This window comes from Oncorhynchus keta, chromosome 17, assembly GCF_023373465.1.
Source record: "Oncorhynchus keta strain PuntledgeMale-10-30-2019 chromosome 17, Oket_V2, whole genome shotgun sequence".
Classification (NCBI taxonomy): Eukaryota; Metazoa; Chordata; class Actinopteri; order Salmoniformes; family Salmonidae; genus Oncorhynchus; species Oncorhynchus keta.
In genome coordinates this window covers 56,172,613-56,190,856 of record NC_068437.1, presented here as the reverse complement: position 1 = coordinate 56,190,856, position 18,244 = coordinate 56,172,613, and the positions used below count along the sequence as shown (strand labels likewise).

General features: G+C 45.6%; 1 protein-coding gene across 1 annotated transcript in view; it reads left to right on the top strand.

Moving 5' to 3' along the window:
* LOC118396080 (neuroplastin-like) overlaps nt 1-18,244 on the top strand; it is a 69,938-nt gene that overhangs the window by 50,479 nt on the left and 1,215 nt on the right. Inside the window, exons 6-9 of the mRNA XM_052467034.1 lie at nt 1,152-1,425; nt 11,771-11,792; nt 13,914-13,982; nt 17,895-18,244. The exon at nt 17,895-18,244 is cut by the window's right edge and continues 1,215 nt beyond it. Of these exons, the coding sequence (XP_052322994.1) occupies nt 1,152-1,425; nt 11,771-11,792; nt 13,914-13,974 (357 nt within the window). The 3' untranslated portion in view covers nt 13,975-13,982; nt 17,895-18,244. The remainder of the gene's footprint in view (nt 1-1,151; nt 1,426-11,770; nt 11,793-13,913; nt 13,983-17,894) is intronic.

Genomic DNA, 18,244 nt, shown 5'->3' with positions numbered 1-18,244 from the left:
GTTGCGGTGGTTGTGGTTGTTGTGGTGGTGGTGGTTGTTGTGGTTGTGGTGGTGGTGGCGGTGGCGGTTGTGGTGGCGGTTGTTGCGGTGGTTGTGGTTGTTGTGGTGGTGGTTGTTGTGGTGGTTGTTGTGGTGGTTGTTGTGGTGGTGGTTGTTGTGGTGGTGGTGGTGGTGGTGGTGGTTGTTGTGGTGGTTGTTGTGGTGGTGGTTGTGGTGGTGGTTGTTGTGGTGGTGGTTGTTGTGGTGGTTGTTGTGGTGGTTGTTGTGGTGGTGGTTGTTGTGGTGGTGGTTGTTGTGGTGGTTGTTGTGGTGGTGGTTGTTGTGGTGGTTGTTGTGGTGGTGGCGGTCGTGGTTGTTTTAGTGGTGGTGGTTGTTCTGGTGGTGGTTGTTTTAGTGGTTGTTGCGGTGGTTGTTGTGGTGGTTGTTGTGATGGTTGTTGTGGTGGTTGTTGCGGTGGTGGTGGTTGTTGTGGTGGTGGTTGTTGTGGTGGTTGTTGTGGTGGTGGCGGTTGTGGTTGTTTTAGTGGTGGTGGTTGTTGTGGTGGTGGTTGTTGTGGTGGTTGTTGTGGTGGTGGCGGTTGTGGTTGTTTTAGTGGTGGTGGTTGTTGTGGTGGTGGTTGTTGTGGTGGCGGTTGTTGTGGTGGTTGTTGTGGTGGTGGTTGTTGTGGTGGTGGTTGTTGTTGTGGTGGTGGCGGTTGTGGTTGTTTTAGTGGTGGTGGTTGTTGTGGTGGTGGTTGTTGTGGTGGTTGTTGTGGTGGTGGTGGTTGTGGTTGTTTTAGTGGTGGTGGTTGTTGTGGTGGTGGTTGTTTTAGTGGTTGTTGCGGTGGTTGTTGTGGTGGTTGTTGTGGTGGTTGTTGTGGTGGTTGTTGTGGTGGTGGCGGTTGTGGTTGTTTTAGTGGTGGTTGTTTTAGTGGTTGTTGCGGTGGTTGTGGTTTTTCTTCCCCCAGGACATTGGCACACTTGCACACACACACACACACACACACACACACACACACACACACACACACACACACACACACACACACACACACACACACACACACACACACACACACACACACACACACACACACACACACACCATAATCACTTCTCTCTTTTTCTCTCTGCTCTCCCACCCTTGTCTTTCTCTTCTCCCCCGCCCCCCAGGACATTGAAAACTCCTCCGGCCGTTTCTTCATTAACAACAAAGACAACTACACTGAGCTGAGCATCATCAACCTGGACATCGGCTCCGACCCGGGGGAGTATCAGTGTAACGCCACCAACATGATCGGCACCTCGTCCGTGGTGTCTGTGCTGCGGGTCCGGAGCTACCTGGCCTGGCTTTGGCCTCTGCTGGGCGTCCTGGCCGAGGTCATTATCCTGGTCGTCATCATCGTGGTCTATGAAAAACGCAAGAAGCCAGACGACATACAAGACGGTGAGTGAGGAGTCTGAGACCATATCAGTCATGGCGGCCATTTTGATTTGTGGTTTGTTCTCATTTTGATGTTTTTATTGTTTTTGTGGTCAAGTGTAATAATAATAATAATAATATATGCCATTTAGCAGACGCTTTTATCCAAAGCGACTTACAGTCATGTGTGCATACATTCTACGTATGGGTGGTCCCGGGAATCGAACCCACTACCCTGGCGTTACAAGCGCCATGCTCTACCAACTGAGCTACAGAAGGACCACAGTGTAGTTTGCAGATAGCCATTTCAAAGTAGTTCATTGTTTTCAAAGTGGAGAAAAACAATAGTCCACGTTCTTCAATGCTACATTTTAAAAAGGTGCTGTAGTTCTCTCTGTATATGTGAATCCTTGCCAACCAGCTGTTGACCTAACAACCAGTGATGTAGTGGAGGGCTAACCCAAGTCATTTTAGTTTACCCACAGCGTTCAGGGTTTACCCTCCTATTAACCCACAGTGTTTAGGGCTTACCCTACTATTAACCCACAGTGTTCAGGGTTTACCCTCCTATTAACCCACGGTGTTCAGGGTTTACCCTCCTATTAACCCACGGTGTTCAGGGTTTACCCTCCTATTAACCCACGGTGTTCAGGGTTTACCCTCCTATTAACCCACAGGGTTCAGGGTTTACCCTCCTATTAACCCACGGTGTTAAGGGTTTACCCTCCTATTTACCCACAGTGTTCAGGGTTTACCCTCCTATTAACCCACAGTGTTCAGGGTTTACCCTCCTATTTACCCACGGTGTTCAGGGTTTACCCCACTATTAACCCACGGTGTTAAGGGTTTACCCTCCTATTTACCCACGGTGTTCAGGGTTTACCCTCCTATTTACCCACGGTGTTCAGGTTTTACCCCACTATTAACCCACGGTGTTAAGGGTTTACCCTCCTATTTACCCACGGTGTTCAGGGTTTACCCTCCTATTTACCCACAGTGTTAAGGGTTTACCCTCCTATTTACCCACGGTGTTCAGGGTTTACCCTCCTATTTACCCACAGTGTTCAGGGTTTACCCTCCTATTTACCCACGGTGTTCAGGGTTCAGGGTTTACCCTCCTATTAACCCACGGTGTTCAGGGTTTACCCTCCTATGGTGTTCAGGGTTTAGGGTTTACCCTCCTATTAACCCACAGTGAGCAGGGAAATGTGTTCCACATTTTTACTACTACTACCTTGCTAACATCGTCCCAGCTGGCCTAACATCGTCCCAGCTGGCCTAACATCGTCCCAGCTGATTTTATATCGTCCCTGCTGGTTTTACATCGTCCCAGTTGGCCTAACATCGTCCCAGCTGGCATAACATCATCCCAGTTGGCCTAACATCGTCCCAGTTGGCCTAACATCGTCCCAGCTGGCATAACATCGTGCCAGTTGGCCTAACATCGTCCCAGTTGGCCTAACATCGTCCCAGTTGGCCTAACATCGTCCCAGCTGGCCTAACATCGTCCCAGCTGGCCTAACATCGTCCCAGCTGGCCTAACATCGTCCCAGCTGGCCTACCATCGTCCCAGCTGCTTTTACATCGTCCCAGCTAGTCTAACATCGTCCCAGCTAGTCTAACATCGTCCCAGCTAGTCTAACATCATCCCAGTTGGCTTAACATCGTCCCAGTTGGCATAACATCGTCCCAGCTAGTTTAACATAATCCCAGCTGGCATAACATCGTCCCAGCTGGCCTACCATCGTCCCAGCTGGCCTACCATCGTCCCAGCTGGCCTAACATCGTCCCAGTTGGCCTAACATCGTCCCAGTTGGCCTACCATCGTCCCAGCTGGCCTAACATCGTCCCAGTTGGCCTAACATCGTCCCAGCTGGCCTACCATCGTCCCAGCTGGTCTACCATCGTCCCAGCTTGTTTTCCATCGTCCCAGCTAGTCTAACATCGTCCCAGCTAGTCTAACATCGTCCCAGCTAGTCTAACATCATCCCAGTTGGCTTAACATCGTCTCAGTTGGCATAACATCGTCCCAGCTAGTTTAACATCATCCCAGCTGGCATAACATCGTCCCAGCTGGCCTACCATCGTCCCAGCTGGCCTACCATCGTCCCAGCTGGCATAACATCGTCCCAGTTGGCCTAACATCGTCCCAGTTGGCCTACCATCGTCCCAGCTGGCCTAACATCGTCCCAGTTGGCCTAACATCGTCCCAGCTGGCCTACCATCGTCCCAGCTGGTCTACCATCGTCCCAGCTTGTTTTCCATCGTCCCAGCTGGCATAACATCGTCCCAGTTGGCCTAACATCGTCCCAGTTGGCCTACCATCGTCCCAGCTGGCCAAACATCGTCCCAGCTGGCCTAACATCGTCCCAGTTGGCCTAACATCGTCCCAGCTGGCCTACCATCGTCCCAGCTTGTTTTACATCGTCCCAGCTGGTCTAACATCGTCCCAGCTGGCCACAACATCGTCCCAGCTAGTCTAACATCGTCCCAGCTGGTCTAACATCGTCCCAGCTGGCCTACCATCGTCCCAGCTGCTTTTACATCGTCCCAGCTAGTCTAACATCGTCCCAGCTAGTCTAACATCGTCCCAGCTAGTCTAACATCATCCCAGTTGGCTTAACATCGTCCCAGTTGGCATAACATTGTCCCAGCTAGTTTAACATCATCCCAGCTGGCATAACATCGTCCCAGCTGGCCTACCATCGTCCCAGCTGGCCTACCATCGTCCCAGCTGGCATAACATCGTCCCAGTTGGCCTAACATCGTCCCAGTTGGCCTACCATCGTCCCAGCTGGCCTAACATCGTCCCAGTTGGCCTAACATCGTCCCAGCTGGCCTACCATCGTCCCAGCTGGTCTACCATCGTCCCAGCTTGTTTTCCATCGTCCCAGCTGGCATAACATCGTCCCAGTTGGCCTAACATCGTCCCAGTTGGCCTACCATCGTCCCAGCTGGCCAAACATCGTCCCAGCTGGCCTAACATCGTCCCAGTTGGCCTAACATCGTCCCAGCTTGCCTACCATCGTCCCAGCTGGTCTACCATCGTCCCAGCTTGTTTTACATCGTCCCAGCTGGTCTAACATCGTCCCAGCTGGCCACAACATCGTCCCAGCTAGTCTAACATCGTCCCAGCTGGTCTAACATCGTCCCAGCTGGCCTACCATCGTCCCAGCTGCTTTTACATCGTCCCAGCTAGTCTAACATCGTCCCAGCTAGTCTAACATCGTCCCAGCTAGTCTAACATCATCCCAGTTGGCTTAACATCGTCCCAGTTGGCATAACATTGTCCCAGCTAGTTTAACATCATCCCAGCTGGCATAACATCGTCCCAGCTGGCCTACCATCGTCCCAGCTGGCCTACCATCGTCCCAGCTGGCATAACATCGTCCCAGTTGGCCTAACATCGTCCCAGTTGGCCTACCATCGTCCCAGCTGGCCTAACATCGTCCCAGTTGGCCTAACATCGTCCCAGCTGGCCTACCATCGTCCCAGCTGGTCTACCATCGTCCCAGCTTGTTTTCCATCGTCCCAGCTAGTCTAACATCGTCCCAGCTAGTCTAACATCGTCCCAGCTAGTCTAACATCATCCCAGTTGGCTTAACATCGTCCCAGTTGGCATAACATCGTCCCAGCTAGTTTAACATCATCCCAGCTGGCATAACATCGTCCCAGCTGGCCTAACATCGTCCCAGCTGGCCTAACATCGTCCCAGCTGGCTTAACATCGTCCCAGCTGGCCTAACATCGTCCCAGCTGGCCTAACATCGTCCCAGCTGGCCTAACATCGTCCCAGTTGGCCTAACATCGTCCCAGCTGGCCTACCATCGTCCCAGCTGGTCTACCATCGTCCCAGCTTGTTTTCCATCGTCCCAGCTGGCATAACATCGTCCCAGTTGGCCTAACATCGTCCCAGTTGGCCTAACATCGTCCCAGCTGGCCTACCATCGTCCCAGCTGGTCTACCATCGTCCCAGTTGGTCTAACATCGTCCCAGCTGGCCTACCATCGTCCCAGCTTGTCTTACATCGTCCCAGCTGGTCTAACATCGTCCCAGCTGGCCACAACATCGTCCCAGCTAGTCTAACATCGTCCCAGCTGGTCTAACATCGTCCCAGCTGGCCATAACATCGTCCCAGCTGGCCATAACATCGTCCCAGCTAGTCTAACATCGTCCCAGCTGGTCTAACATCGTCCCAGCTGGCCATAACATCGTCCCAGCTAGTCTAACATCGTCCCAGCTGGTCTAACATCGTCCCAGCTAGTCTAACATCATCCCAGTTGGCTTAACATCGTCCCAGCTGGCATAACATCGTCCCAGTTGGCCTAACATCGTCCCAGCTGGCCTAACATCGTCCCAGCTGGCCTAACATCGTCCCAGCTGGCATAACATCGTCCCAGTTGGCCTAACATCGTCCCAGCTGGCCTAACATCGTCCCAGCTGTCCTAACATCATCCCAGCTGGTCTAACATCATCCCAGCTGGTCTAGCATCGTCCCAGCTAGTCTAACATCGTCCCAGCTGGTCTAACATCGTCCCAGCTGGTCTAACATCGTCCCAGTCTAACATCATCCCAGTTGGCTTAACATCGTCCCAGCTGGCATAACATCGTCCCAGCTGGCCTAACATCGTCCCAGCTGGCATAACATCGTCCCAGCTGGCATAACATCGTCCCAGCTAGTTTAACATCGTCCCAGCTGGCATAACATCGTCCCAGCTGGCCTACCATCGTCCCAGCTGGCCTACCATCGTCCCAGCTGGCCTACCATCGTCCCAGCTGGCCTACCATCGTCCCAGTTGGCCTAACATCGTCCCAGCTGGCCTAACATCGTCCCAGCTGGCCTAACATCGTCCCAGCTGGCCTAACATCATCCCAGCTGGCCTAACATCGTCCCAGTTGGCCTAACATCGTCCCAGTTGGTTTTACATCGTCCCAGCTGGCCTAACATCGTCCCAGCTGGCCATAACATGGTCCCAGCTGGCCTACCATTGTCCCAGCTGGTCTAACATCGTCCCAGTTGGTCTAACATCATCCCAGCTGGCCTACCATCGTCCCAGCTGGTCTAACATCGTCCCAGCTGGCCTACCATCGTCCCAGCTTGTTTTACATCGTCCCAGCTGGCATAACATCGTCCCAGCTGGCATAACATCGTCCCAGCTGGCATAACATCGTCCCAGTTTGCATAACATCGTCCCAGCTAGTCTAACATCGTCCCAGCTGGCATAACATCGTCCCAGCTGGCATAACATCGTCCCAGCTGGCATAACATCGTCCCAGTTTGCATAACATCGTCCCAGCTGGCCTAACATCGTCCCAGCTGGCCTAACATCGTCCCAGTTGGTCTAACATCGTCCCCAGCTGGTCTAACATCGTCCCCAGCTGGCCTAACATCGTCCCAGCTGGCCTACCATCGTCCCAGCTGGCCTACCATCGTCCCAGCTGGCATAACATCGTCCCAGCTGGCCTACCATCGTCCCAGCTGGCATAACATCGTCCCAGTTTGCATAACATCGTCCCAGCTGGCCTAACATCGTCCCAGTCGGTCTAACATCGTCCCAGCTGGCCTAACATCATCCCAGCTGGCCTACCATCATCCCAGCTGGCCTACCATCATCCCAGCTGGCCTACCATCGTCCCAGCTGGCATAACATCGTCCCAGTTTGCATAACATCGTTCCAGCTGGCCTAACAGCGTCCCAGTTGGTCTAACATCGTCCCAGCTGGCCTAACATCATCCCAGCTGGTCTAACATCGTCCCAGTTGGTCTAACATCGTCCCAGCTGGCCTAACATCGTCCCAGCTGTCCTAACATCGTCCCAGCTGGTCTAACATCATCCCAGCTGGTCTAACATCGTCCCAGCTGGTCTAACATCGTCCCAGCTGGTCTAACATCGTCCCAGTCTAACATCATCCCAGTTGGCTTAACATCGTCCCAGCTGGCATAACATCGTCCCAGTTGGCCTAACATCGTCCCAGCTGGCCTAACATCGTCCCAGCTAGTTTAACATCGTCCCAGCTGGCATAACATCGTCCCAGCTGGCCTACCATCGTCCCAGCTGGCCTACCATCGTCCCAGCTGGCCTACCATCGTCCCAGCTGGCCTACCATCGTCCCAGTTGGCCTAACATCGTCCCAGCTGGCCTAACATCGTCCCAGCTGGCCTAACATCGTCCCAGCTGGCCTAACATCGTCCCAGCTGGCCTAACATCATCCCAGCTGGCCTAACATCGTCCCAGTTGGCCTAACATCGTCCCAGTTGGTTTTACATCGTCCCAGCTGGCCTAACATCGTCCCAGCTGGTTTAACATGGTCCCAGCTGGCCTAACATTGTCCCAGCTGGTCTAACATGGTCCCAGTTGGTCTAACATCATCCCAGCTGGCCTACCATCGTCCCAGCTGGTCTAACATCGTCCCAGCTGGCCTACCATCGTCCCAGCTTGTTTTACATCGTCCCAGCTGGCATAACATCGTCCCAGCTGGCATAACATCGTCCCAGCTGGCATAACATCGTCCCAGTTTGCATAACATCGTCCCAGCTAGTCTAACATCGTCCCAGCTGGCATAACATCGTCCCAGCTGGCATAACATCGTCCCAGCTGGCATAACATCGTCCCAGCTGGCATAACATCGTCCCAGTTTGCATAACATCGTCCCAGCTGGCCTAACATCGTCCCAGCTGGCCTAACATCGTCCCAGTTGGTCTAACATCGTCCCCAGCTGGCCTAACATCGTCCCAGCTGGCCTACCATCGTCCCAGCTGGCCTACCATCGTCCCAGCTGGCATAACATCGTCCCAGCTGGCCTACCATCGTCCCAGCTGGCATAACATCGTCCCAGTTTGCATAACATCGTCCCAGCTGGCCTAACATCGTCCCAGTCGGTCTAACATCGTCCCAGCTGGCCTAACATCATCCCAGCTGGCCTACCATCATCCCAGCTGGCCTACCATCATCCCAGCTGGCCTACCATCGTCCCAGCTGGCATAACAGCGTCCCAGTTGGTCTAACATCGTCCCAGCTGGCCTAACATCATCCCAGCTGGTCTAACATCGTCCCAGTTGGTCTAACATCGTCCCAGCTGGCCTAACATCATCCCAGCTGGTCTAACATTGTCCCAGTTGGTCTAACATCGTCCCAGTTTGCATAACATCGTCCCAGCTGGCCTAACATCGTCCCAGTTGGTCTAACATCGTCCCAGCTAGTCTAAAATCGTCCCAGCTAGTCTAACATCGTCCCAGCTGGCATAACATCGTCCCAGTTGGCATAACATCATCCCAGCTGGCATAACATCGTCCCAGCTGGCATAACATCGTCCCAGTTGGCATAACATCGTCCCAGCTGGCCTAACATCGTCTCAGCTGGCCTAACATCGTCCCAGCTGGCCTAACATCGTCCCAGCTGGTTTTACATCGTCCCAGTTGGCCTAACATCGTCCCAGCTAGTCTACCATCGTCCCAGCTGGCCTAACTGAAAACAAGAGAATGCATGCATTTCAAATGGTACCTTATTCCCTTTATAGTGCACTACTTTGGACAGTGGGCATATAGGGCTCTGTATAGAGAACGGGTTGCCATTTGGGGAGCAAGCCAAGGCACTTCAACATTCGTTAATAATAGACACTTCCCTGTTGGCTACAGTGTCATACTACCCAATAATATTCTATCCCTGAGATTGTCCTGACAAGGTGTGTCCTACAACAACTGAGTTGTGTGTGTGTGTCCGCCTGCTGGGTGAAGCTACTCAGACTTTTATTGAGTGCAGGCGCAGCCAGCATAGTGTCAGGTAATGACAGAGCAGATGTCTACTGCACACACACACACACACACACACACACACACACACACACACACACACACACACACACACACACACACACACACACACACACACACACACACACACACCCTTAGTTAATATATATTAGCAGTGCTAAGACAAGTTTAGAGTATACAAGTAGGGTATTACTGTGTAATATTTTCCCCGCCTCTTTCCCAAATTGCATAACCCAACCTATGTTTGGTAAGTGAGAGACTCCTGCATGCCTCTTGAGTTTCAATCAGCATCTATAACATACTATGCCTGGCCCAAGAGCTGTTTGTGTTGTTCAGCTAACTCCTATGGTTGTTGTACCATAGGATATTGGCCAAAGACAGCAAATCTGACCCCAGGACATATTCACACAACATTATCTACATGCATCTGTCCACAGTGGGCAAAATTTGGCACAAGACGTCAAACAGACGTAATTCTCTGGTTTTAAACTGATTTTTGTTGTTGGAAAGATTGTCATATTACTGGTTTACAACTAAACGGTCTCTGTAAAGATGTTCTTTTTTTACTGATGGCATCGAGATGTCATCAAGACGTCATATTTTGGTTGTCATCTGGTCATATTAACAGTTTACAACTAAACGGTCCTTTAAAGATGTTTTTCTTATTGACGGCATCGAGATGTCATCAAGACGTCATATTTTGGTTGTTATCTGGTCATATCGCTCGTTTTGCTCACTGGGTTTTCTTTAGAACCTTAAAAGTGTAATGCATCCTAACTTGCTGCTTAGGCTACTTCTCTATGGCGTTTCTCAGTCAAAGACTCTGAGCTTACATAAACAAAACAAATGGTATATTGTGCCAAGGTCACCTTCAAGGGTATCTTCAAGGTCACCTTCAAGGGTATCTTCAAGGTCACCTTCAAGGGTATCTTCAAGGTCACCTTCAAGGGTATCTTCAGTTTTGAATGTTTTGTATTCTCTAGTTTATGCTAGGAGCATATATACCTTTTGTAAAGAGTCAATGAATATAATATAATACATGCCATGTAGCAGACAGTTTAATAAATAGTGACTTACAGTCATGTGTACGTACAGGTTTTCGTATTGGTAGCCCCAGCAGAAATCGAACCCACACTCCTTGGCTTTGCAAGCACCATGCACTACCGATTTAGCCTCACAGGACAACAATTGTTTTCTCTGTGCTGGTCAATTTCAATGGCAGTTCGTGAATAGATTTTTGTGCGCAGTCTGTCTGCCTATGCATGATACGGTCTGTTTGTAACAAAAGTGAATTTTAAACTTGCATCTGCTCTGCTTGAATTTCATAATCACTTTTTCATCCCGTGGTTCTTGTTGGTTTTATTTATTATCTCTTTGACTGCATTTGGTGTTAATTGTGACTGTGATTTGTCCGTCTAACGCTACGTTTTAAGATGGCTTCCATTCAGCATAGGTTCTATTCTCTATTTAACTTCTTCATCTGAGCTTCCATTCCATCAGTATGGTTATGAGGTTAAGTTTAGTTCAATCACTTATGGAATTTAACTGAATTCCACTTATGGAATTTAACTGAATTACACATATGGAATTTAACTGAATTCCACATATGGAATTTAACTGAATTACACATATGGAATTTAACTGAATTACACATATGGAATTTAACTGAATTACACATATGGAATTTAACTGAATTCCACATATGGAATTTAACTGAATTCCACATATGGAATTTAACTGAATTCCACATATGGAATTTAACTGAATTCCACATATAGAATTTAACTGAATTCCACATATGGAATTTAACTGAATTCCACATACGGAATTTAACTGAATTCCACATATAGAATTTAAAGGGACATATAGAAAATGTTTAAACTTCATATTCATCATCTCCAGCACCACCCCAACCAACATAAACACATGTGAAAATGGTGTGTTTCTATGCTTTGTAGTTAAAAAGAGAGAGGGAAAGGGAGAGGGGGATACCTTGTCTGTCAGCTGTACAACTGAAGGCCTTCAACTGAAATGTGTCTTCCGCATTTAACCCAACCCCTCTGAGTCAGAGAGGTGCGGGGGAGGGGGGGGCTGCCATAATCAAGATAAGTGTTTTGAATGACATCATTAACCAATATGTAGACATTTAGTGGACAATTAGTAGACAATTAGTATTTTTTAATTAGTAGTCGATGCCTACTCATAATTGTTTAAAATCAACAGATGTGCACCGATGTCATTGGAAACAACTAATCTTCCTTTCTTTTTTTTTACTACTACAAAACATAAAAAGGCTCCATTTTCACACACTGTATGTTGGAGTTGGAGTTGTGCTGGAGATTATGAATATGTGAAATTGCCCTTTTAATTCCACTTATGGAACTAAGTTCAATTCCAAAATGATGGAACTATGGAACACGCAGAACTGTCTTTGAACAGTTCTCCTCCAACCAGGCAAGATGTTACAGTCATATTACCACCATAACACATTGCTTATTTTTAGACATACTTTCTACCGTAACAAATTGCCATTTCACCATCAGCGTTCACCGTTTTCTTCGTTTGTCTTCATTTCTCTATGTTTTCCCTTCGTGCATCAGATGACGAACCAGCTGGACCAATGTAAGTACATCTATGTTACAATAATTTATTTAGTTAGAAGTCTGTGTGTGGTGTTTTACTCAAGTATTTCCGTGCTGTACCTGTTTCTGTAAAGTACTGTAAATCAGGGTTAGGCTCAATTCTATTTGAATTCAGAAAGTAAACTGAAATTGATCTTCAAATTCCAACGTTCCTAATTGACAGCAACAATGCCTCTGATCAGTAGATGTAGGGTTCTAACCCGTTTAATGATCAGTAGATGTAGGGTTCTAACCCGTTTAATGATCAGTAGATGTAGGGTTCTAACCCGTTTAATGATCAGTAGATGTAGGGTTCTAACCCTTTTTAATGGTCAGTAGATGTAGGGTTCTAACCCTTTTTAATGGTCAGTAGATGTAGGGTTCTAATGCTTTTAATGATCAGTAGATGTAGGGTTCTAACCCTTTTTAATGGTCAGTAGATGTAGGGTTCTAACCCTTTTTAATGGTCAGTAGATGTACGGTTCTAACCCTTTTTAATGGTCAGTAGATGTAGGGTTCTAACCCTTTTTAATGGTCAGTAGATGTAGAGTTCTAATGCTTTTAATGATCAGTAGATGTAGGGTTCTAACCCTTTTTAATGGTCAGTAGATGTAGGGTTCTAATGATTTTAATGATCAGTAGATGTAGGGTTCTAACCCTTTTTAATGATCAGTAGATGTAATGTTCCAACCCTTTTGAATGATCAGTAGATGTAGGGTTCTAACCATTTTTAATGATCAATAGATGTAGGGTTCTAACCCTTTTGAATGGTCAGGGATGTAGGGTTCTAACCCTTTTGAAGGATCAGTAGATGTAGGGATCTAACCCTTGTGAATGATCAGTAGATGTAGGGTTCTAATGCTTTTTAATGATCAGTAGATGTAGGGTTCCAACCCTTCTGAATGATCAGTAGATGTAGGGTTCTAACCCTTTTTAATGATCAGTAGATGTAATGTTCCAACCCTTTTGAATGATCAGTAGATGTAATGTTCTAACTCTTTTTAATGATCAATAGATGTAGGTTTCTAACCCTTTTTAATGATCAGTAGATGTAATGTTCTAAACCTTTTTAATGATCAGTAGATGTAGGGTTCTAACCATTTTTAATGATCAGTAGATGTAATGTTCCAACCCTTTTGAATGATCAGTAGATGTAGGGTTCTAACCATTTTTAATGATCAATAGATGTAGGGTTCTAACCCTTTTGAATGGTCAGGGATGTAGGGTTCTAACCCTTTTGAAGGATCAGTAGATGTAGGGATCTAACCCTTGTGAATGATCAGTAGATGTAGGGTTCTAATGCTTTTTAATGATCAGTAGATGTAGGGTTCCAACCCTTCTGAATGATCAGTAGATGTAGGGTTCTAACCCTTTTTAATGATCAGTAGATGTAATGTTCCAACCCTTTTGAATGATCAGTAGATGTAATGTTCTAACTCTTTTTAATGATCAATAGATGTAGGTTTCTAACCCTTTTTAATGATCAGTAGATGTAATGTTCTAAACCTTTTTAATGATCAGTATATGTAGGGTTCTAACCCTTTTGAATGATCAGTAGATGTAGGGTTCTAACCATTTTGAATGATCAGTAGATGTAATGTTCTAACCCTTTTTAATGATCAGTAGATGTAATGTTCTAAACCTTTTTAATGATCAGTATATGTAGGGTTCTAACCCTTTTGAATGATCAGTAGATGTAGGGTTCTAACCATTTTGAATGATCAGTAGATGTAATGTTCTAACTATTTTGACTGATCAGTAGATGTAGGGTTCTAACCCGTTTAATGATCAGTAGATGTAATGTTCCAACCCTTTTGACTGATCAGTAGTTGTAGGGTTCTAACCCTTTTTAATGATTAGTAGATGTAGGGTTCTAACTCTTTTGAATGATCAGTAGACGTAGGGTTCTAACCCTTTTGAATGATCAGTAGATATAGGGTTCTAAACCCTTTGAATGATCAGTAGTTGTAGGGTTCTAACCCCTTTGAATGATCAGTAGTTGTAGGGTTCTAACCCCTTTGAATGATCAGTAGATGTAATGTTTCTGATCAGCAATAAGGTGCATTACAGTATAATTATTTTGGATGGTATCCCAGTCTAACGTGTGTTCATCTTATTGAAGGAAAACTAACTCCACCAACAATCACAAAGACAAGAACCTTCGTCAGAGGAACACAAACTGAGAACACTGGTAAGTTAGATTTGTTTTTATTGGTAATGCCAAGATAAGAAACTAAAGCATCAAGCATCTGATTCAGGATCGTTTTTGCTTACAGAACACAATTAATAGGATCACATACATGGAGGGGGGCTGATCCTAGTCAAATTTTTGCAATGTTACGCCGAGGTCACAGATGGTACAAAAAAAAGCTGTCCTCGAAATGGTCTTGTAGTTTGCAGTTCTTCAAAAGAGAGCAATCACCATGTTCAGCACTCCTAATCTGAGAAGCTTGATACATATGATCTGTTTACCCAGTTGTATGTTGTTGTTGTTTACTGCATCATGTAGCTACAGTATGTTATGAATAACCTGTCAATCACCACAGATAGCCACATGTTGTACAGGAGATCAATATTGAAAAACAAAGCTAGTCTACTTTATCAATAAGCTGCGACCACACTGTATCTCGTCAATACCACTGATAGATAGATGTAATCTCATCAATACCACTGATAGATAGATGTAATCTCGTCAATACCACTGATAGACAGATGTAATCTCATCAATACCACTGATAGATAGATGTAATCTCGTCAATACCACTGATAGACAGATGTAATCTCATCAATACCACTGATAGATAGATGTAATCTCATCAATACCACTGATAGACAGATGTAATCTCATCAATACCACTGATAGATAGATGTAATCTCATCAATACCACTGATAGATAGATGTAATCTCATCAATACCACTGATAGAGTCTTTTTGTTGGTGGCAGAGGTTCCTTGGTCTGGGGTCTGGCAGATTATTTGCTGCAATTGCAATCTTAAAATGGTGGTTGTCCAGATTATGGAGGAAAAACATTAAGATCCACAACATTTAGATGTAATCTCATCAATACCACTGATAGATAGATGTAATCTCATCAATACCACTGATAGATAGATGTAATCTCATCAATACCACTGATAGATAGATGTAATCTCATCAATACCACTGATAGATAGATGTAATCTCATCAATACCACTGATAGATAGATGTAATCTCATCAATACCACTGATAGATAGATGTAATCTCATCAATACCACTGATAGATAGATGTAATCTCATCAATACCACTGATAGATAGATGTAATCTCATCAATACCACTGATAGATAGATGTAATCTCATCAATACCACTGATAGATAGATGTAATCTCATCAATACCACTGATAGATAGATGTAATCTCATCAATACCACTGATAGACAGATGTAATCTCATCAATACCACTGATAGATAGATGTAATCTCATCAATACCACTGATAGATAGATGTAATCTCATCAATACCACTGATAGATAGATGTAATCTCATCAATACCACTGATAGATAGATGTGTAATCTCATCAATACAGCTCTCCTCGCCACTGATAGATAGATGTAATCTCATCAATACCACTGATAGATAGATGTAATCTCATCAATACCACTGATAGATAGATGTAATCTCATCAATACCACTGATAGATAGATGTAATCTCATCAATACCACTGATAGATAGATGTAATCTCATCAATACCACTGATAGATAGATGTAATCTCATCAATACCACTGATAGATAGATGTAATCTCATCAATACCACTGATAGATAGATGTAATCTCATCAATACCACTGATAGATAGATGTAATCTCATCAATACCACTGATAGATAGATGTAATCTCATCAATACCACTGATAGATAGATGTAATCTCATCAATACCACTGATAGATAGATGTAATCTCATCAATACCACTGATAGATAGATGTAATCTCATCAATACCACTGATAGATAGATGTAATCTCATCAATACCACTGATAGATAGATGTAATCTCATCAATACCACTGATAGATAGATGTAATCTCATCAATACCACTGATAGACAGATGTAATCTCATCAATACCACTGATAGATAGATGTAATCTCATCAATACCACTGATAGATAGATGTAATCAAATCAATACCACTGATAGATAGATGTAATCTCGTCAATACCACTGATAGATAGATGTAATCTCATCAATACCACTGATAGATAGATGTAATCTCATCAATACCACTGATAGATAGATGTAATCTCATCAATACCACTGATAGATAGATGTAATCTCATCAATACCACTGATAGATAGATGTAATCTCATCAATACCACTGATAGATAGATGTAATCTCATCAATACCACTGATAGATAGATGTAATCTCATCAATACCACTGATAGATAGATGTAATCTCATCAATACCACTGATAGATAGATGTAATCAAATCAAATCAAATTGATTTATATAGCCCTTTGTACATCAGCTGATATCTCAAAGTGCTGTACAGAAACCCAGCCTAAAACAGCAAGCAATGCAGGTGTAGAAGCATGGTGGCTAGGAAAAACTCCCTAGAAAGGCCAAAACCTAGGAAGAAACCTAGAGAGGAACCAGGATATGTGGGGTGGCCAGTCCTCTTCTGGCTGTGCCGGGTGGAGATTATAACAAAACAATGCCAAGATGTTCAAATGTTCATAAATGACCAGCATGGTCAAATAATAATAAGGCAGAACAGTTGAAACTGGAGCAGCAGCACGGCCAGGTGGATTGGGGACAGCAAGGAGTCATCATGTCAGGTAGTCCTGAGGCATGGTCCTAGGGCTCAGGTCCTCCGAGAGAGAGAAAGAAAGAGAGAAAGAGAGAATTAGAGAGAGTACACTTAAATTCACACAGGACACCGAATAGGACAGGAGAAGTACTCCAGATATAACAAACTGACCCTAGCCCCCAGACACATAAACTACTGCAGCATAAATACTGGAGGCTGAGACAGGAGGGGTCAGGAGACACTGTGGCCCCGTCTGAGGACAACCCCGGACAGGGCCAAACAGGAAGGATATAACCCCACCCACTTTGCCAAAGCACAGCCCCCACACCACGAGAGGGATATCTTCAACCACCAATTTACCATCCTGAGACAAGGCTGAGTATAGACCACAAAGATCTCCTCCACGGCACGACCCAAGGGGGGGGGCGCCAACCCAGACAGGATGATCACATCAGTGACTCAACCCACTTAAGTGACGCACCCCTCCTAGGGACGGCATGAAAGAGCCCCAGTAAGCCAGTGACTCAGCCCCTGTAATAGGGTTAGAGGCAGAGAATCCCAGTGGAAAGAGGGATGTAATCTCGTCAATACCACTGATAGATAGATGTACACTGAGTAGACTAAACAATAAGAACGCCTTCTCTTTCCACAACAGACTGACCAGGTGAATCTAGGTGAAAGCTATAATCCCTTATTGATGTCACCTGTTAAATCCCAAGAAATCAGTGTAGATGAAGGGGAGGAGACAGGGGTTAAAGAAGGATTGTTGAGCCTCGAGACAACTGAGATATGGATTAGGTTTGTGTTCCATTCAAAGGGTGAATGGGCAAGACAAAAGATTGAAGTGCCTTTGAACGGGGGTATGGTAGTAGGTTCCAGGCGCACCGGTTTGAGTGAGTCAAGAACTGGAAGTCTGCTGGGTTTTTCACACTCAACAGTTTCCTGTGTGTATCAAGAATGGTCCGTCACCCAAAGGGCATTCCGCCAACTTGACACCACTGTGAGAAGTATTGGTCAACACGGGCCAGCGTTCCTGTGTGGAACGCTTTCTCGAGTCCATGCCCCGACAAATTCGAGGCTGTTCTGAGTTATATATTATAAACTGACAGATAGTTATATATTATACATGAAATCGCCCCCCTGAAAGTGGTGTGCAACAGCCAGGGTTGTGGGGTCAATTCCATTTCAATAAATCCAGGAAGTGAACATAATGGACTGAATTCAAATGGAATTATCCCCAACCATGGTGTCATTACAACCTAAGCAATTGAACTTACACGCTAATGACTGACTTCCTGGTTTTCCTTCCACAGATAATAACATATTATACATGTATGTATCGACCACATGAAGGTAACCAGGCAAAGGGATTTATAGAAATGTGTTAATAAGAATGTATCTGCCAATAAAACGACGTAGAAGAAGAAGAAGAGGAGGAGGGAGGAGCTACTGTAAATGTCTGTATTGTATGATGAGGCATGCCTTCTGATTTTGATTATCTAGTTATCGTGTTGACAAGGGTGAAGAATGTGATCGATGAACGCGATCCCATAACATTATGAATGATTTCCGAAGTGTCTATGGAAGCATTATAACCATTGTTTGCTGCATGCAGTTATTGATTGTCACTGTTTATTGATTGTTTTGATTTGATTATTTATTC